A 27,965-nucleotide genomic window follows, 5' to 3' on the forward strand; every position below is an offset into this window, starting at 1 on the left:
CTTATATACATATACTATATATGATCGGGTTTAGTGGTGTATTCAGACTTACTGGACGCTGTTTTAAAGAGCAGCTCTCAAGCGCCGTTCGGCGGTTGCTCCACGTCGCTGTTGGTGCCGTTGCAGCAGCAATCAAAGAGAATGAACTGTAGTTAAGCACAATTTTAATGTGAAAAGGAAAGGTAGGGGTAGGGGAAGTGATCAGCACGTGCCTCCGAGACCATGAAGATCTTGGGCGAAGCAGGCCCATGCCACGGCTGGGTATTGGATGTCCGGGTCGTCACTAGCCTTAACTTTATTCCACGCGTCAAAGGAGGGATCAGGCATGAGTTCTCCGTGTGATAGATGGGCGCAGCAATTCCCAATTAAATATTTTAATGGTTTCATTTCGCAGCAAAAAGCAACAGGTTTGGTTAATTTCTGAAAGAATTTTGGAACAATGTATGGGTTAAGGAATGCATCGGTTTGAAGTTTTCTCCACACCACCTGTTTCTCTCTGGACAGTGAGCTGTGCGGTAGTGGGTATGTCCGTTTCTCGAGTCTGTAGTGTGTGGTATAATCATGGTATGAGGTCCGAATGGCTCCAGGTCCAAGGCGACGTCCACAGCTCGGCCGGCTTCTACTCGAGCCTATGTGTGGGTTGCCTCGTTACTTTAATTCCCCGCGTGTACTGGCACCCAAATCAGACCAATTTCTCTTAGTTGTTCAGCTGGGTCAATGTTGAGCAGTATGTTCCGAGCGATGCTAGAGATTCTTCATTTGATATAGTTGTATACAGCATGCTTATGGTCGCTCACAATGGTAGTGGCTCGAGCGTAGAAGACTATATTCGCAGCATGCCGGCTTCTTCCGCGGCAGGAGGGTTACAGGTTATGAGAATTTTTCACATCTTTAGATTCTCTGGTCTTCCTGTAATTGATTATGTGACCCCGTAAATAGTAAACCTATGCGGGTCTTCGTTACAAGCCATGTCTACAGATAAAAAGTCCTCGAGTTTTTGTAAACTTCTGTGCAAGTTCTTGGCTCTTGGTTCCGCGCGTCTTGCTGTTTGTGGATTCAAGGTTTTTGGTAGTGCCTTGATCATGATACATTCTCGTACGTTTGCTGGCACTGGCCCAGGGAGTCCATCATCTGTCCCAGCCCATTAGATACCCAATATATGCAGGATGGTTCTTCCTGCGGATGTAGTGCATAGTTTGTGAATTTCTGTTGTCCATTGTGCTTCTTTCAGATTTTCAGACTTTCAAACTCGTGTACTCCGAGCGCAAGTAGCTTCTCGCTGGCTATGAAATAAAGCGAAGCCTAAAGGTGCTTTTTAAGCCAACCTGGTCATAGCGTCGACCTTTCCGGTGCTGGATACAAGTAGTGGAGTGGGTACGTTATTGTGCTAAATAGGAACGCATTAACGATTTGAGAGAGATTGTGCTCTTTCGTCCATCTCTTTCGATTAGCGATGCGCCTAAACATTCTGTCTGAGATCATTTGATTGACTGATGATGATGATGATGATGATGATGATGATGATGATGATGATGATGATGATGATGATGATGATGATGATGATGATGATGATACCGACGACGACAATGACGACGACCTCAGTCGTGATTGCTTCGAGCGTGGTCGCGTTACCCTAGAGAGAAAGCCACGAGCTCCGACTCCGAGAAAGTCACGAGCCTAAGAATTTTTCAGAAGAAAAAGAAGAGTCACGAGCGAGTGGCGCATAGCTTGTGGCTCTTCTTTTTCTTCTGGGAAATTTCCTTTGACTCAAGAGAAAAATGAATGAATGAATGAATTAATTAATTAATAATTAATTAATTAATTAATTAATTAATTAATTAATCCTTTATTTGAAGAAAGAGATGGCTCTCGGCCGCTGTTTGGGTACTTAAGGAGTTAGGAGGGATGGGAGTGTAGCTTTGTCTTCACAGTTCTTCAAGCTGTTGCTCGTTGCTTGCCATGCTGCCGATCTTCGCGCTGTAAGTCGACCTCTCTCACACTACTCGAAGCAGGCCGCTATCACTGACTTATGTAGCAAAAGAGTACTTTGTAACTGCACATACATAAGTACATGCATCACTCAAATTCTCTGTCCCAATATATCGCAGAAACGTTTTAATAGCTATGCTCAAACTTCGCATTAGGGAGTATCGTAATCGTCCTTAGAACTTTTTATGAGTGCTGTAAGCTCTTACTGCTCTTTTTTGCTATTCCAAGCAGTTTAGTAATTCCGTCTTGCGCAAACCTTCAGCTGCTGCATGTGCTGCTCTCTTTTGCGTAAATCATGTTCGTGTTAGACGTCCTCTCATAAAGAGAAACAGTGATGCGTAGCCAGGCCCTTTCAATTTAATTTGGACAAAGACGCAGTAGCTCCATTCATAGCGAAAGGAAAATGGAAACATCGTAGCAGCGACCATTTGAGAGGTACATTGTGGAGACGCGTTTTCTGCAATCACAAAGGAATAGAAAAGGTTCACTCGATAAATGGAAGACTGTGGCCGGTCGTCCTACTCCGGGAAACAGCCTTGCGACCGGTTTCCTTTTCCCCTTTCCCTTCCAGTTCAGTGTGAGATCAATAAGAGCACCGAGCGATGTTCATTTTCGCTCTCACTCGTGCAGAGTGCCGTCTTTACCGCGTCCCGACTCGCTGGCCCTTGGTGCCGCAGGTTCCCACGTGGAAAGAACCGGTGGTGCGACCGGTCGGGTCGATAGAGTTTGTTTTTGGGTTGTAATCGATATCGCTCAGACGCAATAAAAAGCCGAGGCCGCTAGTCGGCAGCCAATAAAAGACATCCCTCAAAATAGGCGACTGCTTGTTGACTCCTCCGGCCTACACCGCTCGAGCGTGGAGGCAATCACCTTAATCATAATTTACGCCGCTCGCTCAGTGTAACGCTTGATATTCGCCTTAACGCCATGGTTCGCGTAATGTCGCGAACGGGACTATCGGAGTAACGTGCATGGTCGCGGAAAGCTTGATCTATTTTTAACGTGTCTACTTGGGGCCGCCGAAGAACTTTCAATGAACGCTGCACTGGTGCTGCTACATCTGTTCCTGCTGTGACGTTGGAAAAACGAAGTGTTTTTTCGTGATTTCAAGTCTTTCGCCTGTCTCCCATCATGCGTACTTTCGTCTTCTATGCATTATATTTACTCACCAAAAACCACTCATTACCGTCACTAGCGAACGACACGTTTATACGATTTGTCGAAACTATTCCTCATGAAAATAATTCTATACAGATAAGTTATGAAAGTGGAGAAAATACAAGAGCTTTTTTGGACAGTAGTAGGCGGATGACGGTATTAATTTTTGTACATACAGTGGCATTACCTGAGACTGGAAAGCTATAATTCTCACCACACGCGAGATGCTGCCGTAGGCGAAAGGGAAAAAAGAAAAAAAATTCAACAAGCTTAATTTTCTTTCGGTACGTGGCCTTAATGGTCGTTTCTATGCGGATTCGAGACGCAAGTTTGCTAACACGAGAAGGCATTGTGGTAGAGCATCCGGCTCGCATTTGGGAGGTGCCAGGTTCGATAACCGGTGCCGCCGAGTAACCACAGCTTTTTAATGTGTACAATCTTTTTCCTTGGTCTGATGTTCGGCTCTTTTGGGTTTAAATGTTTGGAGAAGAGGTTATGAACATTTAAAAAAAAAAAGGGGGGGGGGGGCACATATGGGCTTCTGCAAAGCAACCTAGACTACTGGTTTCTGCCGCACGAAGCGGACTTATGGCTGTCCGATAGCGAAACAAATCACTGGCCCATCAGCGCAAAGTGAGAACGAAGACGACAATGAACCACCTTTGCAGGCTGCGCGGTTGTTCGAAACTATAGGCTTAATTGTCCCACCAGGGACGGGGCTTACGCGGCAGTGGGGCTTGTGGAGCCTATCTCAAGCGCACACCCCTAAGAAAGCCAGGCGCAAGGCCGGGTGATGTTTGTAACCATTTTTTCTGATGGGAGCTTGGCGGTGGGCTTCGAACTAACCACCTCCCGCAGCCGAGAAGTGCGACATAACAACTAGAGCACAGCTGCGGTAGATGACCTCCGCCTTAGCATACTCGTCTCACATCCGCAGTATCAACCATTTCCTACGGTAACAACTACAAACTGTGCAGATAAAAAATGTTTGCTCCCTAAACAGGTGAAAATATTTGATATTGTGAAGTTCTCTTACGAACCACACAGCGCGAATAGAATAGTAAGCGTAACTAGTCGACGGTCCATGAAACATCAATGGTTCCTCAACCAATATCTTGAAAGCATTGCATGGCACAAGCGGGATTCGCGTCAGGTACACTTTGCATTTACAATCATTACACAGTCTAATGCGTCGTATTAGCGTCTGCAAAGGCACTTCGTGCAGTCATTCGACCCTGCAGTCAAACAATAGGTCATTTGGAGGATCCAGCCCCAAATCAGTTTTTTCAGGCTACTTCTCTTGAAGGGGTGACTTTTAACGAATGCCTTTAAAACATTTTTTTTTTAATTTTGAGCGAGTTTTTAATGTAATCCTGTTTTACGTCCCGTTTTCCGCTTTTCGACTAATATATTGGGTCCGAACTGATGCCAGTGCAGGCGAGTGGTTTGACTGTACAACCTCCTATATACACCTAAGCAAACCCGAAGTGCGAATCTATGTTTCCTAAACAGGTGACAATATGATAAAGGTGATACGGCTTTCACACTATCGTCAATTTGTTTTTCCTTCTTTTCCTCTCTTTCCCTTCTGTCTTTTCCTCGACGCATTCTTCACCCCATACAAGGCTGCAGGTGCACTGGGGCACCGCAGTCGGCGGCGTCCGGGATGGTGGCGTCCTGCTTCAACGGCTGCTGAGTGGTTAAATCGGTGACCACATGCGGCTACGCCGTGAAAGCGGCGGTGGTGATAGCGGTGGCGGCGGTGCCGGCGGCGGTGGCAGCTGCAGCCCCGAGGAGCTGCAGGAGCGCCGGGCGCGCTGTATCGCGCTCGAGAAGGCCTACGTGCACGACGTGTACGAACAACTGGCGCCCCGGCTTGCCACGCCCCGTCTCTGGCCCCGTGTGCACCAGTTCCTGCGCGACCTCGAGCTGGGAAGCCTCGTCGCCGACGTCGGTGAGTCTTACTAATATACGCTCATTGTTGCAGTGTCTTTGAAGATCAGTTCTTACACTCCCTCGCTAAACACTGACTTATTAAAAAATCGGAGGGGATCAGCGCTGCTGAACCGAATGTGGAGCGAAAGCTTTGGCTGCAGGCGACCGAATGCTGCATCTAACACAACAAGCATTTCGTTGAACGCATCAAAGTTCACCGGCGTTCTGGAAAGAATTCACTTTCATGCTGTGAGCTTGCGATGCCGGCCGGCGCTTTCCTGCTCCACTCGGTCAGCTCTCCGCGGCGACGCTCGCATGCGCAGTGCGAAACCTACCCTTCTCCTCTCTGTAGTGAGCGCAGCGGCGGAACACCTGTGGAACGGCGCAGCTGGTTGCCATGGTTACGGCGCATGCGCAGTAGCGGCTCCGGCATCTCACGGCGACCTTGCTTTACAAGGCGTAGCGATGCTTTCGCTTCAAAATATTCGTCCGCCTGTGGTACAAAGCCTCCATATCACATGGCTTCTTTTCCAGCCCTGCAGTGGACCACTTATGGTGTCTCTCAAGTACCATAACTGTGCAGAATGAGAGCTCTTTTCCGCACCTTTCAAGGCATTTCGGTATCAGCAGGTGTCATAACTGTTGCATTATGCGAGTAATAATATATATTACTATAAATAAATTGGCTGTAAGTGGTGAAAAAAGGCGAAGTAGCTTTGTCATGGTGGGCACCAGTCCCGCGGAAACGAATAAAGAAGGAACTCGAGAAATAAAGAAACAATGAAGTCCATTTTAGCGTGGTTAGCCACACGCAAATTAGTTGTGCTACCATTTCTGTTTTCACTTCAGTTTCAAGACGCACGTAATGGTTGGTTTGGTTTATGGGGTTTTAACGTCTCAAAGAGACTCAGGCTACGAGAGACGCCGGGTCGCACATACTCATTATCTTGCAGTCGTAATCTACCATACTATGTGAAGGAGCACCTGACATAGTAAAAAAGCCCCGCTTTAAACAAGCCTTACCAACGTGTTTGTGGGGTCTATATACAGCGTGTCTAACCCGGGTCCAAGTACCTGGAGGGCTGAATCCCCATCTCACACTCTCAACTCAAAGACGAAATCAGAGTTGGCACCACCAACCAACTCGGCCGTGTCATGTATTCCTATGACGTCACACAACCGACGACCAATCAGTACCCGCCACGTCATTTGTCAACTTGATTCTGTCAGTTGCATATATGATGCACAACGCCGACGCTGGCGACGCCGACGCAGGATTTTCTGGAGGCTGCCGCATTTAAAGATATTCTGCTAATAAAAACAAGAAACACGTGTATGGAATTGCAAGCGAGTCAGTTGTAATCTTATACAACGCTAGTTGTGTTGGCAAAGTTCCACGTCTATGGCGCGCCAAGTAGTCGTCGTGGGCACCCTGTGTCCACGATCACGTGACCACTCCGTGCACATAGCCCGCGATCCGCGCATCGCGCTTGCTTCATCGTCCGCAGGGGAGACGAGGGGTCGAAAAAGCGGCACCGCCACATGCCTCTCGGGAAAACATTGTGAAATAACTGGTTGGCGCGGCACCCTGTGCCCATGTGCAGCATCAAACGCCGCAATTACGATTAACTCGCAAGAAGCGACGGGGCGAAGCAGTCGCATTTCGGAAGGAGCACGTATACAGCCGATGTGGTGACCGTGCTCTTAAAGCTGCACGTACGAGGTAGGCAAGTACCAAAAAGTATAGACGTATAGAGAACTATGCGAACAAGGGACGTAATCCAGTCCGTCAGTCAGCGCGCGAGACGCCGTCCCTTGCTCCACTTTCCAGTCAGTCCAGCAATCGCAGTGGAACACACGGTGCCCCCTATTCCCTCTACCCCACTCTGTCTGACTTCTCTCTCCCACTTTCTTTCTTCTAACAGAGGGGGGCTTCTTTCTTGCCACTTTGCCACCTTTCAATCGATGCTTCAAACTGACGGACAGACGGACGAATTTTCGCTACGTTATGAGTTTTAACTGAAACGTGACGGCTAGAGAAGATGAACGCTCTCTGGACGCTGTGAAATACTATACTCAAATCCCTGCCCACACATTTATTTCACCACAAAATACTCGTTACCAGCCATAGGATGATCACGGAACTAGGTTGATCACGCATTCGTATGTGCAACAAAATGGCATGATGTGCAGCAATGTGAACGAGCTAGCGCTGATAATCAAAGCGATCATAGGAACAATAGCCATCTATTTCGTTCTTTTAAAACATGTGCTGCGTGCATGGCAAGCCACCTATTGACAATACCCTGTTTACAGGCTAAAAAGGCGCTCGTGGTTGCTAGAGGCGGCTGGGGGGTTCGTTTTAACCATCTTGTGTTACGGTACGCGGTTCGCTTTCGCTCGGTTTAATACGTAAACTTTCTAGGTAGTCTACGTCAGTATTAGTGAGCGAATGTAGCGGTGCGGCTGCATATCGCACTTCATCAGAAGCTTGTGCAATTAGGATGAGCGTTTTATACGCGTATAAGCCGTGTCAGCTTCGAGACCACCAAGCATATGTTTCTCATAATTTCTTAAAAGACAATGAAAAAATACCAACTGCCAGTAAGGAGGACATGTTATACTGATAAATATTTAATCGCCAATCATCCTCCTACAAATTGTTTGAATGTAATATGTGTGCCAAATAACAACGTCCAACTTCAACCTCTCAACTCACACACCGAGCCAAGCGTGAAGAGTATGAAGAGAAGACATCGGCACAGCAATCCGCAAACGAAAATGTTACTAAGCCAATCGGGGTTGGTTGCGTGCTTCTGTTTTGCTGCTTACTTCCCTGACACAGCTAGGGAGTTGAGGAGTAAGAGGAGGAAAGGCAGCTAGACACATCGCGGTTTCCTGCCTGACGTGTTCCTCGCCTTTTTCTCTGCGGTCTTTGGCGAGAAAATGAAATCCCCTTACTGGTGACGTTAAGCGGGCCTTATGATGCTTAGAGGCAAAGTTTGCACAGAAGACCACCAACGGTACCTGCCGCCCGGACCGAAAATAGCAATAAAAAAATCGTTTGCAAATTATCGGCTCAGATGTGAAAGCTTGTACGCAGCATGCACGCTTTGAGGCCTTTCTCTACACAATGCAAGCATTTAAAGCACATATTAACCCCATTTGAAGGACCCTTTAAAACTGTTCCCTAGAGGTTATCGAACGGGCGCCTTCATGGATGCACAACACGATGAGGAAATGTTTCAAGATTGCTTTTATTTTGATTTGTCTCCATGCGCCGTGTTCTGACCGGTACAACCAGCCTACTAGCTCCAGCGCGCACTTAGTGTGGTGTCCTGAAAACATATCCGTTTTGAAATGACGTTCTATACTTTCACGTTATGTCCTTATGTGAACAGCTTTTGTTAGCGAAGGAATGACCACATGAGCGCATTGTTAAATCAGAAAACTACCTCTATAACGTCCGCTTACATGCATTCTTACGGGTCGAGACCACAGCTATCACCGCCAGTCAGTTAGAACAGCGCCACCGTATGTGATTTAACTCGCGAATTCGTGTTGGTCTATGCCCATTTTAAAGTGTGAATCTGTGTCCTTAAAATGGTTGTTCCAAGCCTACTTTGAGTGACGTCATCAAGGTAGCGAGTAATTGTTAGTAGTTCATTGGAGCAACCCTTCAGTTGAAAGAAAGAGATAAGTGCTTGTAGTGCATTTTGTGTATTATACGTCAACGTTTATTTCATTTTATCCGCTGCAAACTTGACCCTGGAGGGAATAAAATAAAAAAAGTAAGAAAGTAAGATACATAAGCAAACAATTTACTTGAGTGGCCTATTGTGAAGTTATTTTTTCTTCCCCGAAAGCCAATAATATTTGTTTGTGTTTATGATATACTACCCCCTCAATTTCGATGAAAGATGATCGTGAAACGCTTCTGTGCCTCTACTCCGCTTCTCGCCTAAAGCCAAAGAGTACCCCGTTAGGCGTTGCACATTTGTCAACTTTACCATTGCCCTTCGTGCGCTCCCACCGAAGCAACAAGGAGCCTTCCGCTCAGCGGTCAGCAATATCTGAGAAATAACAGACACAAGTATCCAAATCTGTCATAGAATGTTCAACAAATAGGACACAAATTTAATTTACAGACACATAACGAAGTTCGCCCTTCCAAGTTTCAACCGAATCCTTATCACCCCTCTGGTGTGAGAAGGCGAAAAAAATTCTGGTACATTTTCAGTTTTTTTTTTTATAGCCGGTTTAAGGATTAGAGAGATGGTCGGGCTCTGGCTTAAGAGTAGACGCGAAATGCCTTTAACACTACTTTCTTATTTCGCGAATACTTTTGTATGGTTTTGCTGTAGGTTGGTTTTGGAAAACAGATGGCGCAGTATCTCAATTCTCAGTCGACACCTACACTGACCATAGGTGCATTTGTTGTCAGTTCGAATCCCTGTCGCAAAATAGCCTCCAATTTAAATATATAATACGGATGCGAAATGGGAAACGAAACGGTATGACACCACCCTAAACGCTACGCAAACTACAGTTGCGTCACAATATTGAAACCAAATCATGTGCGTATATTTTCTAACACCGTTTTTCTCAATTTGGGTTACGGCGACGGTGACAGCGTTTCTACCGAACCAGCCATATTCGCTTAGCGTAATAAAGGAAGTGGCGTTGTTTCTGCTGTTTGCATCGAAACAATATAAAATTGACAGTGGTTTAGCTCCGGTTAAACCTTGGCCCACGCTGTGCCACACGAAATGGCTCGACGACTAAACTATTTATTTATTTATTTATTTATTTATTTAGTTATTTATTTATTTATTTATTTATTTATTTATTTATTTATTTATTTATTTATTTATTTATTTATTTATTTATTTATTTATTTATTTATTTATTTATTTATTTATTTATTTATTTATTTATTTATTTATTTATACAATACTGCAGGCCTCGTTTCGGCCTGCCACAAAACGTCTGCACAGCTCCTAGATGTTCCTGTAAAGCGTGCTTTGCCGCAAGAATACTCTTACAACGGCGAAGCCCTACTCAAAACTGAAAGAAAAAAAGCAGCTTGGAGAAAAAAGTCAGTAATTGCTTCTGCGAATTACAACACGTAGAACCCTTTTCAGTGCTCCTTTATATAATATTTCACATTAATAAATGCAGTAAAATCCATGATACGTGTAAAAAAAGTTTCTGACCAGTGTCATCTGTGCACAAGTCACCTTAACCTTCGTTTGCCACAAATGTAGATGTAGATAACAGTCATAGTTTTCAAAACGTTTTCATTAAAAATTTCCCTGTCTAGCCTGTGACGAAGGTACGTTAAAACAAAAACAAAAAACACCAAGCGCAGACGGCGTGACTCGCAGTCGTTATTGAGAATTAGCACCTCGGCAAACGGCCAGCAGCGCGCAGATTTCTTCCTCCACAAGAGGACATTTAAGCAATAACCTGAAAGTCGGCGACTCAGGAAGTCTCGAATATATTTCATTATAATTCGGCTTTTTTTCTCTCTCTTTCTTTATAGCTCTTTCTATTCAAACAGGGTAGTCCATCGGCTTTTATTAGCAGCGTGTTTTTTCCCAACAAGCGCCGCCCCGATCTCTTTACTCTCCTAAATTCAGGTCATCGATTGCTATGCGGAACGGCTCTTAATGAAAACCGCCTGTTCTGCCTCCACTCTCTAGGGGGTTTTTCTTTACGTTATCCTCACTTTCCGGGCGATTTAATTGCGCACCCATTGCTACTCTTTCTATTTGTTCTGTATTCATGCGCTTTCACGCAGCCTTCCCACGGTTCGCTTTGCAGTGCGAGAAAATGCCTCTTTCATTAGCGCCGGGAACAAATCTGCTTATCAAAAGCAAAAAAAAATGAGAAGGGTTCAACGCTGTTGAACCGAATGTGGAGCGAAAGCATTAGATGCGGATGACCGAGCGTTCTTCTTCTTCTTCTTCTTCTTCTTCTTCTTCTTCTTCTTCTTCTTCTTCTTCTTCTTCTTCTTCTTCTTCTTCTTCTTCTTCTTCTTCTTCTTCTTCTTCTTCTTCTTCTTCTTCTTCTTCTTCTTATTCTTCTTCTTCTTCTTCTTCTTCTTCTTATTCTTATTCTTCTTATTCTTCTTATTCTTATTCTTCTTATTCTTATTCTTCTTCCTCTTCTTCTTCTTCTTCTTCTTCTTCTTCTTCTTCTTCTCCTTCTTCTTCTTCTTCTTCTTCTCCTTCTTCTTCTTCTTCTTCTTCTTCTTCTTCTTCTTCTTCTTCTTCTTCTTCTTCTTCTTCTTCTTCTTCTTCTTCTTCTTCTTCTTCTTCTTCTTCTTCTTCTTCTTCTTCTTCTTCTTCTTCTTCTTCTTCTTCTTCTTCTTCTTCTTCTTCTTCTTCTTCTTCTTCTTCTTCTTCTTCTTCTCTTCCTCTTCTTCTTCTTCTTCTTCTTCTTCTTCTTCTTCTTCTTCTTCTTCTTATTCTTCTTATTCTTCTTATTCTTCTTATTCTTCTTCTTCTTATTCTTCTTATTCTTATTCTTCTTCTTCTTCTTCTTCTTCTTCTTCTTCTTCTTCTTCTTCTTCTTCTTCTTCTTCTTCTTCTTCTTCTTCTTCTTCTTCTTCTTCTTCTTCTTCTTCTTCTTCTTCTTCTTCTTCTTCTTCTTCTCCTTCTTCTTCTTCGTCGTCGTCGTCGTCGTCGTCGTCGTCGTCGTCTCATCTTCGAGGAGCAGGGGGTCCACGGGCCACGGACCACGTGACGAGCGGTTAGACCTGGCGTAGTATTGCTTTCGCAATAAAAATCACGCGCGTTGCGATTTTGGTGTTTTTGCACAGCACTACTTGCGTTCCTGCCTGACTGCACAAATAAAATGGTCGTGTCTTACTGGAGATGGATTCACTTGTTAGTTCGCTCCTCTCTACACGTGCGCCTATTGCAACTCCCAGTTTTTGTTATGGTAAATCTCCCTGTGTGCACGAAACCGAAGCGCAGAAAGTATCAAATGGTAATTTCCTCCGAAGGAGGCGTTACTCTTCTTGTATAACTAGTAGCATGTCGTGTAAATTTATGCCGCTGTTATGACAACGCAACGCTCACGACAGGTAGTAGCGAATTTCACACGTTGACAACTGGTGCAATATATACAAAAAAGCGTCGCAGTTCTTTATTTATACTTCGCAACAAGGGCTTCCACTGGTTTAACAGAACGCAAAATCGTACCTTTAAAAACTTCATGAAATGCCCAGCACGTTAAAATTACACGTAGATGAACCAAGTCATGCTGTAGCGGCCAATATTTATTTCGTGCTGAGCTGAACATTCTCTGGTGCCTTTTAGTCATCGGTATATGTAAGACACATGTTGTCTCGCGGCCTCTTGGTGAAATGTGACCAAGAAGACGCCAAAACTGAATCCAAATAAGTACTCCCTCTATGGGTGACAACCTCTAATCCGAATAAAGTGGACTACTATAAATATATCAGAGTTGATGACTACTACGATTGCTGCAAATTCTGTCGAGAGTTCGAAATATAGATCTTTCAGCAGTTTAAAACTTATACTCATTGCATTGTTTTACGATTTCTTTCAAATTTCTTTTACTACTGTCTGGAGCTAGAATGAGATGAGTTTGCCGTAAATTATACCCTTTTCGTGAAAGGTAGGTGCGCTTAAAAAACGCGAAGGCCGCATTCACACCCAACGTCGCTTTTCTTGCCTCTTGTTTTTCATCGTTTCGCAACAAGGACGTAAGAAGAGCACGGCCTGTGCTCTCCTCAATTGCGCAACCGGCAGGGTCTGGCAACAGTCCGAGTACACCACGCCCTTTACACCAACAGACACGAAGAAAGCTCACTTACAAAGACGGCATCGTAAAGACGCAACTTTTTATAGCGGTGTAGGTCGCGTGTGTTCTCGCGGGTTTGATACGCAGTGCGGTCGCGTCACTGACGGTTTTTCCCCTCCCACTCTTAATGCGCTGTATCTATTTATGTACCGGCGAATCACTCCTTTGTGTCTGGAGGCCTGATACAACAACGCCAGCAATTTCAGTTCAGTTTTGTTGGCTCGCTCGATAACGAAAGTCGGCGAGGATTTCATGTGTGTAAACCCTGTTACTCTTTCTTGGTTGGGTGCCTGCTTCCTTCCTCCCTGCGCTCGACACAAACGCCTCCGTCACACTCCGAAGTGAGGAGATGACAAAGAGGAAAGAATGAAAGAATCTTTTTATTGCGTTCCAGGCAAGGGAGCTGCTGTCGTACAGCGCATTCTAGAGCCACCCACAAACTATGAAAAACAGGAGAAGAAGAAAATGAACTTCTTAGTTCCCTACGCCCGACAGCCTGCTCCATCTTGCTCCTTTTGTGCGGAACTGCGCCACGTCAAGCGATGACGTCTACAGACACAAGATGAAGAAGGAAGGAAAAAAAATGAAAATAAGGCCGCACGGCAGCGACGATGCCACGATGTGTCTCTATACTCCGCGCTCTTTATTGGTCCTTTTTTTCCTACTTTCTTTCATACTCTGGTCTTTTCCCAGTGCATCTTTTTGCTTGCTGACCGACGACACAGCGTGGGAGGAATGCCAACAGAAGGACCAGACGACGCCTTCTGTGAGCGCTTGTGTTTCTCGCAGACTTTCAAAGGGGGGCCTTTAGGAGAGCACTCGTTTTAGCTAGGGTTAGGCGACGCCTGAAAGTCGCTCTCTCCTCGGCCAAAGGCGACGCAGAGAAGTGGCACAAGGCCGCACCGTACAAAAGGAGGACCTCGCAACAATGCAATTCCCGTGACGCACCATTACCGGTCGTTTGTACAGCGCGCACTTATTGCAGGAAGGCAGGCAAAGACGGGCGCGCAGAAAAAAAGAAAGACAAATTACTACTATGAAGACGCGGCTACCGGACCTCAATAATATTAAGCCAGGCATGGCTGAAAGGCGACGCCTGGCGGCCCCTGTAATATAATCGAATAATGGCAACAAAAACATTTTGCACAACGTGGCAGTACTGGGACAGCTTTATTGACTTAACGTCAGAAGTATAGAAAATTGTGAGGACAACACAATTTCAGGCTGGCTTGGACAACGTTTTGAAGAGGAGCTGACTCAACGCCCGTTGAGTCAAGCAACGCGTCATCAACCAGCCCACTTTTAAATCGTCTAATCGAAATGACGACTCACGAGACACACATCTCACTTAGCGTAAGATGGTGAGAAGAAACTGAGGGTGTTTACTTCCAGTGCCTAAAGTTTCGCACCAAGTTTATTCGCTTGCTTTCACCACGGTCACTACGGTCCGTTACTGCAAACTAATCCGAATTCGTATCGACCATGCTTCGTTCATTAAAAGGCAGGAAATGGCATCTCGACAATCAAGTTTTCACTGATGAGAGTCTCCAGGTAAACTATGCAAAATACTTTTCAATGAAAACATTGAATATAAATTATCGTTATATGTAGAGATGTCAGATAATGCAACAGACGTAATAGTATTAAATTTCAATGAGCATCTGATATATCCTTCGATGCACTGCCTAATGCGTTCTAGAAACGCTTGTTTAATTTATATAGCACATACTATTGTTGGCTCAATGGTTACGTTATGCCGATTTGCATATACTGGCCACGGCAGATAAATTAACGTTGACGTGAAGGTACCACGTTATTGGATAGGACTATAAGTTTTAAGGAGTGCTACATTTCGGGCTGCGATATGCGAAGACGCTGGAAACAAAAGTTGGGCTCATCGTGCGGGTGGACGTCCGCTCAAGAGTTTCAAATGTTCGATCTAAAAAACGTGAACAAAATGAGACATCTTCGTCCATCAAGCAGCCAAGCGCGTTCCGCTCTTTATCAACTGTAAACAGTACAAAACTGCTACAAATTCTAAGCCTGTGTTGCCTCATCCTGCAGAAGGAACGGTCTTGCGTTTGTAAACGAAGTCCACTAACAACTGGATGTTCGGCAGACCATGGCGCTCTTTCTAGTTTGCGCAATGAGTAGAGAACGCAGAAGCGCCAGACGCTTTTCAAACAATTACAACCTCGCGCAATGCTGCTTTGCGAAATTTGTTGCGAAGCATTCACGAGACACAGCGCCGCCCCGATAAGTCGCTTTATACGTCATCTGCGACCAGGGACTGTTGCTTCTTATGGATGCCTCCTTAAGGTCGTTAACAGATTCAACGATGTATTGGGGCTAAAGTTGCAGGCTCAAATAATGCTCTTGTTTGAGTTAGTTGGTTCGTGTTGAATGCTATTACGCAGACAGCTAAAGATATCACATTTTGTGCGCTTGGAAAAATTGTTAAGGGTGAGCTACGCAAGTAAAAGTTTTCCTCCGGCCGTTTCGTTTAGTCCTAAAAACCAAGTATTTATGTAGGAAAAGTTTTGTCCCGCAACGAACGCGGACTTTTTGCAATAAGCCTTAGACCTTCGAGATACACTGCGACAAGATAAGCACATTTGTATTAGAACATCCGACCCGGCATTGATCGGCTCTCGCCGGGTGGCTGCAATAATCCGCCATTATGAAACTGTCTTCCATTTTGAACTTAGTGAAGAGCGTTTTTGTACTGCAGGCGCATAACGAGTCAGAAGCGAGGTCGGCTACAAGGTACGCTACATTACATAACATGACAGAACAAGCCGACCTTATAAGCACAGTGTCTGCTCAGAAGGTCCGATATATCGCACAACGCGGTACCATATTTGGTCTTCGTATACTAAAGTTTACCTTGTTCTGTCATGTTATGTAATGTATCGTGCCTTGCAGCAGACTTCGCTTCTGACTCGTTATGCGCCTGCAGTACAAAAACGTTCTGTTTCTGGCCAATTCAAAAAGAAAAGGTCCAATAAATCGCGCAACGCGGTGCCATATTTTGTCGACGTGTACTGAAGTTTACCGTATACCTCTCTACAGCATTTAAGGTCGTGAAAGTGAAAATGCTGGCTTCATGTTTTGCGTACTTGCCTTCGCATACAGGTGCCTGTTGCATACGAAGCATATTCTTATTTAATGCCATACAGAACTTCAAAGGAGAATTCACAAAATGCCTGCAAAGTATAGACAAAAACTTTAATAATTACACGCGTGAAATTATTCTCTACGTATGCCTCCACTTCACTCGTTAGATCCCTGGCAGAACCGCGCCGCTGGCGCAAAACACATAATTTAGCCAAATTCGGCACTCAGCCCATTCCAGAAACTTCAAGTCAAGACGACTCGAATGAGGCCCTTCTCCTTCTTATCCTCGCTTATCTGCAGCAGCCGCAGTGTGTCGCTCGATGGCGCCGCAGCGACACCGAGCCCAGCAGAGGAGCGCGCGAATCCGCAGCGCACTGAGCCGATGCGACCATAATCTGCCCCTCACCAACGGAGCCACACTGCAGTGCGCTGGCCAAATTGCCGTCGCAGGAGGGGCTGAGTAGCAGGGAAGCGAGCGGCAGTGGTTGGTTCTCTAACTCGCTCGTTCTTGCGCGCCCTCGCGGGGCACGCGAGAGCTGAGGCAAGCGAGCTGGTGTCCTGATTTGCGAGCTCTTCTCTCCTCCTTTTTTTTTTTTCTTTCTTGGAACAGGCTGAATGAAATTACATACCTCGCGGCGCACTCTAATCCTCCCCTAATAAGCATTTTCACGCAGACTTTACACCGACTCGTTTGAAGGTGCCCGTGAAGATGGAAATAAGCGAGAGACAGCGAAAAACGAAGGCAAGACAAGCGATTTAGCTAGCAAGGTGTCTACAACAAGAGCCGTGGCTCGGGGCTTTTCAACTGATTAAAACCAGAAAAATGAGACAAATTAAGGCTTTAGCGAGTTAGAATGAAATGTGAACGCAGCGACGGGAAGCTGAGAGGCACGACCGTTTCGCGCTAGATGCGTAAATTTAAGAGCTCCGTGATAATGAACGCCGCTCGAGGCAAGTGGACGTTGATGCGTGATATCATGGATCTAAACCTAGCACAAAGGACGAAGTCAACCTGACCGAGAGAAGAGGCAGAACTACCTAATTATGAGGTGAAAACTGAAGCAAAGCGCGTTCTTCGTCATAACAATAGTATTTTGTAAACAACGGGGGACTATTTTATTTCGTATTAAAGCTTTGAAATAAATCCCCTAAGCAGGAGGCAATTGCAAGCAATCTTGCGACGTCTATCATATTACGCTGCGCGAGGAGTAAAAAAAGGGATATTCTATAAGTATTAAAGCCCCACTAGTGTGATCTTTTTTTTTTTTCATTCTCTTTCTTTTATACTTACCATACTTTCGCACCCCCCCCCCCCCCTCCTCCCCTATTTTCTAAAAAAAAATTGAAAAAGTTTGCATGCTAACTTAAGCACCCCCCCCCCCCTTTTCCTGCTCTTTCTCCTTTTTTTTTTTTTTTTTTTTTTTTTTCAAGGTAGAGCGCATATCCAAGGTCGCCATCCACGTTTTCTCACTGGCGCAGAGCTGGCGCTGTCAGAGGTGGCGTGGCGCCCGCGGCGTGAATAAAGTCACTATAAGCGTGATCTCCGGCTTCATGCGTTGCTGTTTCCCGACGCTACATGACGGATGACGGCACAGACGCTGAAAACTGACCGAAATCAGCATTGATAACTTCATTAGCGTGTTTATATACGCGCACGGGCCTGGTACCGGCGCTGCTCGGCAGATTTCACGCGCATCGCGGATACGCGTTGCTTGATTTTGTGTGAGTTGAAAGCTGTAACGGAAGTCGGAACGAGTTTGCAGACTGCCTACAGACTGAATTTTAGTCTAACGGTATTCGCGTTTGCATAAAATGTTTGCCAAGTTTGTTGGCCAAATTAATTGGTATTGCTTGCGCACATCTGCTTGAGTTATCGTCGAAAAAAGAAGGAGGTTGGGTTCACTTCTCACTTTTGATTTTTGGAACCTCAGCCCTTCTTTCTTCCCCCCCCCCCCCCACCCTTGGTAACTTTGGGCATAAAGATTTTGAAAATAATTGCTGATGGTTTAGCGTCATTAAACCTAATGTCTAAGCGAAAGCTTCATTGGTAATCGTTAGACGTTGTAAAGCTTCTTTATTTACAGAAGAAACCATGCAAATGGAGCTAGAAAATTCGGAAGACATCAAGAAGAAAGAAGAGAAGAATAAGAAGATGTAGAAGAAGTAGAATAAGAATTAGAAGAAGATGATGATGATGGTGAGGATGATGAAGACAGAACAAGAGAAGAAGCAGAAGAAGACGGGGCGCATGCGCAGTTGTTGTCTAGGCCGTGCACGGTGACCTTGGCTTTACATGGCGTAGTGAAGAAAAAAAGAACAGGGGTGCTTAGAATCGAGTAAAATCGGTATCTTTCTCGAAAATATGTGCTGAGACAGAGCAACAGAAACGACATTTCAGGGCGTGTGAAGCGAAGAAACCCCTATGAAAACAGAAAAAAAGAATTCATGCCTTGAAGGTTTCGCCTGAAGCACGCCTCTTGCAATCAGGCGGTTGCTTTAATAGAGATGCCAACGCTTATGCGTGGTTCACATTACTATCAAGCGGCATCGTGCAGCCTTCCTCCTCAACGCTCTTCGCACTGAGTTTGTTTTGATGAAATTCAAAACGACATGCCATTCCCAGCAAAGGACAAAAAGGAATAGAAATGCTGCGAACACGCTAACGAACCGCAAGGAGCGAGTAAATTAATTGAATTGCTATCAAGGCTATTTTCTTGAAGGCCCATTCAAGCGCTATCACTCATGAACAAGAAGAACCCGTTGAGAGAGCAGTAACGGGCCCCGAGATCGCTTTAAAAAAAAAAAGAAGAAAAATGCGTCTCTCAATGTGCGACGCTCCCGTCACAGCCTCTGTGCTTTCCGGTAAAAGAATCGACACCAAGGACGATAGACGATCGATACGAGGCGCCAGGCGGCCTCAAAAACGACAAGGTTGATACCTATTAACTGAACGAAGAAGCACTACACAAAAGGTTTTGTTGCAAAGCGCCAGACCTGTTTTCGCTTCTGCTGCGCGTAAAATGATTGAAAGTACAGAGGCAACCTGGAGCCAGGCAAACTGTGCAGAGTCCCACCGCTACATAAAAGTCCTGGCCACAATAATAGCCCTTTACTGGTCAGCAAGCAACGAATCAAATAAATTCATGCGCATCTAGTCTCACTGAGAAAAGACATTTTCAACTTTCTAATTCGAAATCATTCCTTTTTCTTCTTCGCCTTACTTTTTCACTGAACGAAGAAAAACTCTTTACTCACTGAATCGCACATTGTTCACGGTATCCAGTTGCCTTCATCAGAATTCTGGGAGGCTAGGGGCTGGCTGCGCTGCGGCTAAGAAACCGTATTCACGGAAGGCTGAATTTTAACCGAGCGTATTTTCGAATCAGCCTCAGTGGCTATGAGAGAGAGAGCGTCGAGGCTGCGCGGTAGGCTATGGCTTTGCTATACGCTTTATGATTGTACTTACTTATCTTATTCTCCTTTATATCCTCTCATACATAAACCAGGCCGTTCTCCTTGTTAACCCTCCGGCCTGCCTCGTCCTCCTTCTCCCTCTCCATGGCGGCTGTGCACGGCAGTCAATCGGGTAAACTGTTCCGCAGGCTGGGCAGCCTAATTAACATAAAAAGTCGCCCGGGAGCTATCCCTTCGTTGCTGTCGCAAACCCGGCTCTGAATACGACTAGGCGCTGGGCAAAGGCGGGTCCTCGGCCTGCGTGCACGCGCTGGTGCAAGAGAGCGGCATGAAGCAAAAGCTTCCGCGAACCTAATTAAGCTGACCAAGTGGAGCTGACTGAAGTTTTTTTCTCTTCTGGAAACTCTCCACCTTCGCACGGATGCAAAGTTGCTTGATCGCCAGCTGCTCGCCATTATTAACTTCATAGAAGTGACTCCTGCGCACGGCATTTCTGGGTCGTTTCTTCGATGGTGTTGTCGTAAGCAGTGAAAATGAAGTTTCATTGCACTGAAAAGCGTGATTCCTATAAACTGTTACGTAGGCCCGTGATTAACATGCGAGCTACAAAGCAAAAGTGTCAATAAACAACGGGTTTAGCGCTCATTCTTACACTGCACGGAATATTCCAAGGTTCTTCGAAGAGAAACGAAATGGTGCACTCGTCTTAAGCAATCCCCACTTAGAAATCCCCACTGAATAGGCCATACTCGAATTAGTTTAGACATCAATTTTGGTCACATTCTGACGAAGTCAAACTTTGGGTGTCCAAGGGGCCAAATTTTGGGAGTGAGCAATCCTGACTTAGAGATCCCCAGCTGCGCAATTTCGTAAGACCAGTTCAGTACGCCAGTTTCAGGATGCGACGTAGCTAATAATAGTAAGCAGTAAGTAGCTAACCTCCTCTCTATAGAGGGCAGACCAAATCGTCTACAGACACGTAGGAAAGCACGCGCGAACGTTACGCCGCACCTGTACACGTCAATAAACACGTGGTAAGGCACACATACAACCATTTTTTATCGTGTAGAGGAAAATGGACGCTATAAAACTACTTGTCACTGACGCACTTGTTACCTACAAATGACGGTGAGGTCGCGACCGTCGCATTTTACTGGAAATTTGACGTTAACCTATTTTCTTTCCTTTCGCATTAGTGGACAAACAGCATCCATTAGTTCCACTGAGGCACTTTATTTTTCTTTACTTTTGTCTGCCTCACCATAGAATGTGTGTCTTGACTCTCAAAGTGCCTAATGAACAAATATTCTCAGCTTCGTGGAACAGTAACACTGTCATTGCAGTAGTAAGAACGACGCTTGTCGCACAGTAGTCATAGGTACATTGCTCATAGAAAGGTAGGACACGAGCTGACGTTAGCATAGCGAGAGATGCCAGCTCATGCAGGAGACGGCAGAGCACCGCGTGGACCAATGGTAGAAGGGGAGCAAGGTTTTAGCACTCAGGCACATTTCAGGAAGTTTCACGACAGGAACCGTTTCAAAAGTCGAGCTCGGGCACTAGCGGATACAGCCAAGCACGCGACTCCGAGACACCCAGACCGGTAATGGAATGCGCCCCCCCCCCCCCCCCTTTTTTTTTTTCTTGCCAAAGCGATCCATCGACAACTGAAGCGAGCAGAAACGATGAGCGCGTCAGGCCTATGCAGAAAACTTGTTGCGGAGGCGAAAACTTCATATCCAAAACGCACTGTAAGCCACCCTGCTTTTACAAAGTTTTCCATAGCGTGCGGATAGGAAGGATAAGCGACAGCAGTAAACGGTCAACCTGTTCAGAAACTACTCTAAAAGCCTGATAAAGTTCTCTTGGCAGTCAATGGGATCTAGGCTTAGATCGCGTTCAGGACTACGTTTTGTAGCCGGCGTTCTATTAAAACAATGATGTGGATACAGACGAAATGGAAAGAAAACCTAGTTCAGATGGTTAAATGTAGCTTTTAGGCCAGGTTCCTGGCCATGCACAAAATGCTTGTAATAAATCCTCCTTAGCTGTAAAATGCACACTTTGGCGTGGAAGATCGTTATGATGTTGTGGTTGTGGTGGTCTTTATGATGACTACTAGCTCGCCACTACTCTCATCATAATTCGTGGCGAACGTACGTAAAGTATCTAGCGGTATCATCAATTCCCTTCATAGAACAGCCGGAAAATTAAGCATGTAGTTGCTTTTTCAAACCAACAGTGTTCACGGCAAGGCAAGTGGAGCGTCTCGATCAGTTTTCGAACTGTAGCCATCAAGACACGTGACGCCGACGGGCTCCTGAGACAGGTCTTGGCCCAATAGACGCGCCGCACTTGAGCAAACCGAATCGTCACTGGCGCGGAGCAGGAAGACAGATATCGATCGGCCACCGAAAACGATCGACTCAGAGCACAGTCCCAGCTCGGAAAGCATCGCATTCCTCTGCCTCATACTAGGGTCAGCGAGCTAAAAGAGCAGCAGTACGTAGCGGATTGAGACTGTACGTGTGGTGAAAATTTTAAAATCGCAAACATCAGCTTTTATACGGAGACAAGACACTTGATAAGAATCTTCTTTGTAGAAACAGCATTAATTATTTTCTTTTATCCAGTTATCTTTATTTCTCTGGCATCTATCCCTACGTCATTCTCACTTCCTGAAATGCTCCTATTGTGCTGACAATACCGGGCGTGAGTATACCCACTTGGAACTCAGTCAACAGTCAACACGTAGATCCACATTCACACACAACACGTGGCTCGCGCCGACCCACCACACATAAACACGCGCGCACGTGTAATGTCCGTCACCCAGAATGACTCTCCCCTTCTGTTACTTCCCATGAAATAACCTGCTAATGATAATGATGGCTCACAATATGGCGCCATCTGTACCAATAGCTCGGTATTCCTCACAATGCAGCCCCTTTGGCTTATCTCCGGCACCGCCACATATTTTTACCATACTCAAGAAGCCAACAGTGAGTGAAACCATATAGAATGTTGGAGAATTCCGATGGCATTTCGTGCGACTCACATTTGCCCATTTAGGACAGAAAGGTCAAATCGTCAGTTCCACATGCCACATTAAGTTCCCACTCCTTCCTATATGATAGAGTACAACCACTGGTGTTGCCTAATGTTCTTTAAGCTCAGAATATTGTGTAAAAATCGGTCAAAATGATAGTGACGATAACGAAATGGAAGCGTCGAGATTAATCCCTAATGGAAGATGAAGACGAGACATCGCAACTAGCGCATGCGCCACAAGCGTGAATTGAAGTTCCACTGAAAGCATAAGCGCGGCATTGAGGGACAATAAACGAGCGAAGTAAACGGAGAAGAGCAGGAACTAACGGCACATCTGAAACTACTGGCATTAAGTAGCGGTGACCTGTATCACTTCAAGTAAGAGTGCGATGAAGAAGCTTCGATACCTCTCTTCTACATACGGTTCTCATAATCTACGGTAGCCGACCTGTAATTAGTCCCTGGGAACAATTTGGAGGCAGAAATCCAGAAGCATTGCTGATAGCTGTCGTTAATACACGTTGTCTTCTTTACAAGGAACCACCCTACCCCTCGTTTTCCCCTCAGCTCTTCCTGATCTCCCCACCCCTCCCCAAGTCCATATCTTAAATGCCGCGGCACCAACTAACGCTGAAGATTCCCACTACAACCAGGAACGAAAAAAAGGGAGACGGATAGGTAAAATGGACAGCGCTCAAATTGTATGAAAGACAGATGAGGAGAATAGAAATGAAGAAGAGCAAAGGACAGCGTGGAGGTGGGTGGACAAGGTTCAAGGCTCCTCTCGACAACCAACAGCTGCGTTGTCAATTCGCGTTACAAAAAACGCAACTATCTTGTAAATGTTTTTTTTTTTTTTTCTGGTGGTAATCAATGTAAGCAAAAGCCGGAATGTTCTAAATAAGCTGAGCCTCAGGCTGACCATAATTTTGGGGCGTTGTTTGTTACAATTTGCTGAGACTGGGAGCTAAAAGCATTCCATGCTTAAAAACTTTCACGAGCCACATACCCTCTTTTATTTTAGGATCAGCATACTAACTTAGAAAATCATGTTTCAGGGCTGGAAGCGCTTACGGTAACTCAAGAACAATTATTGCGTTTTACAAAATTTGTGAAGGAAATGCCGTGCTTGAAAGGACGAATGAGAATTTAGAAGAAATTTTCTTCAAAACTCAAGTCACCAAAGTCGAGAAAAAACGCAGCAGATATAGACTTATAGCGAATAAAATTGGAGGGGGCAGTAGAGCTCTGAACATAAATAAGTATTGAGGGAGAAAGTAAAGACGCTAAAATATGTGACAGCTCTTTAAAATAAAAAAGAAAGAGGTAGCCGACCTGTAATTAGTCCCTAGGAGCAATGCAAATATCGTCCTCTTGCTTGTGACAGCTCTTTAAAATAAAAATGAAAAAGGTGGAAGCCAAACATATTTTTTGAAAGCTTTTTGGTCCTTCATTCGCATTTCAAAGCCTCCCCCAGTCCACCACGTAAAAAAGAAGCAACAATAAGAGGTTTTGCTCTTGCTTTTTATTTTCCCTTTTCCAATAGTTCTGCTTGTTTTCTTCCTCCTATTTCTATACCGCCAACCCAACACTTTCAAACATTTGATGCTCTATCCCTAGTCCCAAGTTCGATTTAGTTTCGTTTGCGTATTCTTTTCCCGCTCTGGAAACCTCGGCTCAGATAACAGCATTGTGTGAAATTTCATCCACTTCTTCATCTTTCCCGCTGTAAGTGCTGCGCATTTCACTTCTCTCCTCTTTTTTTTTTTTTCTTGCTTCTGTTTTTCAATTTTCTTCGTGCTTCTTAAATGCCTCGAGCCCTGTAGCGTGTAGGCGCTCACTTTCAGTGCGCACCATCGTTTTGGTGCGAGGGCGCAGTCGTATGTACCATTCATTCTCCCTGCCTATAACGCAGCATTAAAACACAATGAAGAAAGAGAGGCGACATGTACAGACTCTGCACGCGTGCTGCTGTCAGGTTTCCGCCGAGCCAAAGTTTTTTTCTTTTTTTCTTTTTTTTTTTTTTTTTTTTTCGCAGCCGTCGCTTGATGTTGCACGTTCTCTGAACTGGGTGGGGTCAGCGTCACTGTGGTGATATGTGAAATCCAAAAGCTGCGATTTTTTCCCAATTAGCCATGAAATGTTATTCGGATGCATACGCAGAATATTTCCACCTGCACCGCCCACCTGCAGATCCACCATCTGGCATCTCGACAGAAAACCGAACGCTCTTCTAAGTAATAAAGCATTAGTGGTCAATAGATCAGGGTAGGCTTGATAGAAGCCGCTGTTGTAAAGTTCCTGTCGTCTTTTTTTTTTTTTCTTTTTCATCTAAGATCGACGAAACGTTTGGGACCATTTGAAAATGATAAATCCTTTTAGCATCAATTCTCACTTAATTCAGCCAAACGTCGTCTTAAAGACAGCTGCGGACCGAAGGATGACCAAGAAAGTGGTTTCGAAACATTCTAAAATTTTTCTTTTCAATAGCAACAAGCAAACATTAAAAAAAAAAAAAAAACCTCCCATATCATAGCGCCGAGTAGCCAAACAGCGCCAGGAAAAACAGAGAATTTTTGTTTCTTGATGCCTAAGGCCGCTCTGGCGCACCCGCACTCTCTTGTTCTAAACATTTTAAATCATCATCTTCATCATCCTTTACAAGATATTTCTGCGCTTCCAAATGCTTAAATGCAGAAGTGCTGACGCAGTGGTCGAGCAAAGGAGTCGGGAAGTAGGGAAAGTAGGAATGGCATCACTGACACATCTGCTGCCTTTCTTTTTATTCAATACGCCTTTACAATTTCACGGGAAATCTTATCCCAACTCTTGCCTGAGATCCAAGACTAATAAACAATGGCTCACACCTGCATTTTTGACAATGAGAAGGCAAATTCAACCCCTTTCCACTCTCTAAAGGCTTCTCATCTTTTTTGCTCTATCATTGATACACCGCCCAGTCTACCCTGTATATATACTTTTCCACACGTCAGTGGAATCTCATACACCACTCCCACCTCACAGTCTACAAAACGCTTCCCATCTTAGGTAAGAGTCGGGATAAAATTGCCCGTGAAATTTTAGAGGCGCATTGGATACAACAGAAAGGCAGCACATGTGTGAGTGATGCCTCTCTGTCCTCACGCAGAAATGATATTTCATTTCCTGAAGGCTGCTTATCAGTTCTTGCGAGGGATGTGTGGTGGTTTTTTAGTTTGTGTCTAAGGGACGGATGTTATTTGGACGATGTGAGTAGTGGACTTTGACTTGTGTTCGTTGGTTGGACGCTACCTTGGATGTGAGGATTGCATTTATTGTTGGCCAGGCATACCCGCTTGGGAAAGAAGAGATGTGCGAGTGTGATGTGCTCGGGTGTAGAGGAGGAGTTGTGCTTGGATGTGAAAGAGGAAGTTCGGGTTCCGTTATTTGTATTATTGTTGGTAGTGTGCGTCAGTTTTGGGTTTCTCTCTTCGCGTTGTCCTCGTTGCGCCGCTGTCCCGCGTATCGTGCACCAACTCGCCACAGAAGCTGTTATTCATGCAGTAAACTCTTGTCTTAAAATTCGCGTTCCGAACCAGTATATTGAAAAGTGAGAGACACATGCATGTACTTGAACTTGAACTTGAACGCCATGTGCTCGTAACAAAATATTTTAGAAGCCCTCTGTGAAGCGATGCCTAATTTTGAACAATATTAAATCAACTGGTACCAAGACACCGCTCAGAGTTTTACTGGTGTCCTTAGGATGATTTGCGATGCATCTGTAAGGCGAACTCGTACAACAGACAATTTCGTGTTATCACGGATCCGGAGATAAGTACCACATTCCCGTACAGGCAACAAACGCACAAAATTGCGTGCGAATGAACACATGCTTCACGAAAGCTAATGGTTTCCACGGGCACCTGAATAGGAGAAAATCAAGGCAAGAGAGTAAGAGCCATCTTGCCACTCGAGCCATATTGCCGAGAATGTAGTCGGCGTAATGACTGCGGGACGCAAACATTGAAGGACTCTGACGAAAACGACCCAACAAGAACAGCGACGGAAAGGCAAAACAAGATGCGATTCCTCCGTGTAACGCAACATTGAATGACCAGAGCATCCTCCTTGCTTAGAAATGCGTCTGGAAGGAAGCCAGAAAGGAGCTGCGCCGTCTTCAATCAAGACTCCCTTCACGGAAAACGAATTTGAGGCCGCGCGCCTTTCGACAACAACCACGCAGGTGGCACGGTCTCAGGAACCCCTACGGCGAGCTTTCAGACTGAAACCTAGAGCCTGTGAAATAAAAATAAGCGAAGACAGCGGAAGGTCGGAATGGAACGGGGAAGCCGAGCAAAGTGCTCTGAAGCGAATAAAAGGAAGCGCAGGCCACTCACGCCAAACCGCTCTCTCTAGCTGAGAGCCGTGCTTGGAGCGCTTGGAATGGATCTTCTCGAACTGCAGCGGAATGTCAGAGGAGAGAGGAAAGGTGCACTCGATCGCCTCGCGGCGCCAGCAGATGTTACGCGGTCGATGCTGCTGCGTGCGCGCCGACAGGGATTAATCCATCGCACTTGCTCGCTTCAGCGCATCCCGCTCAGCTCGGGGAAAATATGTGCTCGTCTTTATATACGTTCTGTTATTCTTCAGCTGCTGTTTTCCTGCGTGATTTCACTTCCATCTTGCTCGCTCTCCAAGACCGTCCCCCGGGTGTGAGATAAGCAGGAAAGCCGCCGGCATTAAGAGTGTGAAAGCAAACACCGCGGGTTTTGAATCATTTAGAACCCTGTACGGCGATTTACTGAAGCTGCCGGGCGCCGAATGACTCTGCTCACAAAGCTGTGTGCAGGTTTACTCTACTTTTATTGAGTGCCCTGCAAACTACGTCGTCGTTGCGTTCGTTGGTAGAAAAGCTGAAAGTTTCTTGTCTGGCTGCGGGATGTTTTGCAGTGAGTTAGTACTTAATTTGTCAAGTCAGCGAGTGAGGCTCCTCCTCAACTCTTTTTTTTTTTTTAATTTTGCCTCGTGTTGAACAATTCTACCTTGCCGCCCTTTCTCGAACATAGGTATCGGTCGGCCGGTCGATCGGTTTTTACGACGCACCAAGAGTCGGCTTTTTGCGACGCACCGAGAATTGGTTTTTGCGACGCACAAAGAAGATAGGCTAGCACACCCAAAACATCGGTTGAAGCACTCATCGATTCACATTATCGAAAGACGAAAATTGTCTCCAATTTTTACTTGATTGTTTAAAATAGGCTTCCTTCTTTTAAAGACACTGAATGTGTTCAGAAAACGAAAAACTCGCTACAGGTTCCTTTTGTTTGTTTGTTTGTTTGTTTGTTTGTTTGTTTGTTTGTTTGTTTGTTTGTTTGTTTGTTTGTTTGTTTGTTTGTTTGTTTGTTTGTTTGTTTGTTTGTTTGTTTGTTTGTTTGTTTGTTTGTTTGTTTGTTTGTTTGTTTGTTTGTTTGTTTGTTTGTTTG

The 27,965-nt window shown here is 45.2% G+C and overlaps 1 protein-coding gene across 1 annotated transcript in view; it reads left to right on the plus strand.

Moving 5' to 3' along the window:
• Positions 1-4,844: 4,844 nt before the first annotated feature.
• Positions 4,845-27,965, plus strand: part of fid (class I SAM-dependent methyltransferase fire dancer) — a 45,937-nt gene continuing 22,816 nt past the window's right edge. Inside the window, exon 1 of the mRNA XM_084601695.1 lies at positions 4,845-5,101. Within this exon, the coding sequence (XP_084457821.1) occupies positions 4,864-5,101 (238 nt within the window). The 5' untranslated portion in view covers positions 4,845-4,863. The remainder of the gene's footprint in view (positions 5,102-27,965) is intronic.

The sequence above is a fragment of the Amblyomma maculatum genome, chromosome 4 (assembly GCF_055883805.1).
Source record: "Amblyomma maculatum isolate TAMU_Amacu chromosome 4, ASM5588380v1, whole genome shotgun sequence".
Classification (NCBI taxonomy): Eukaryota; Metazoa; Arthropoda; class Arachnida; order Ixodida; family Ixodidae; genus Amblyomma; species Amblyomma maculatum.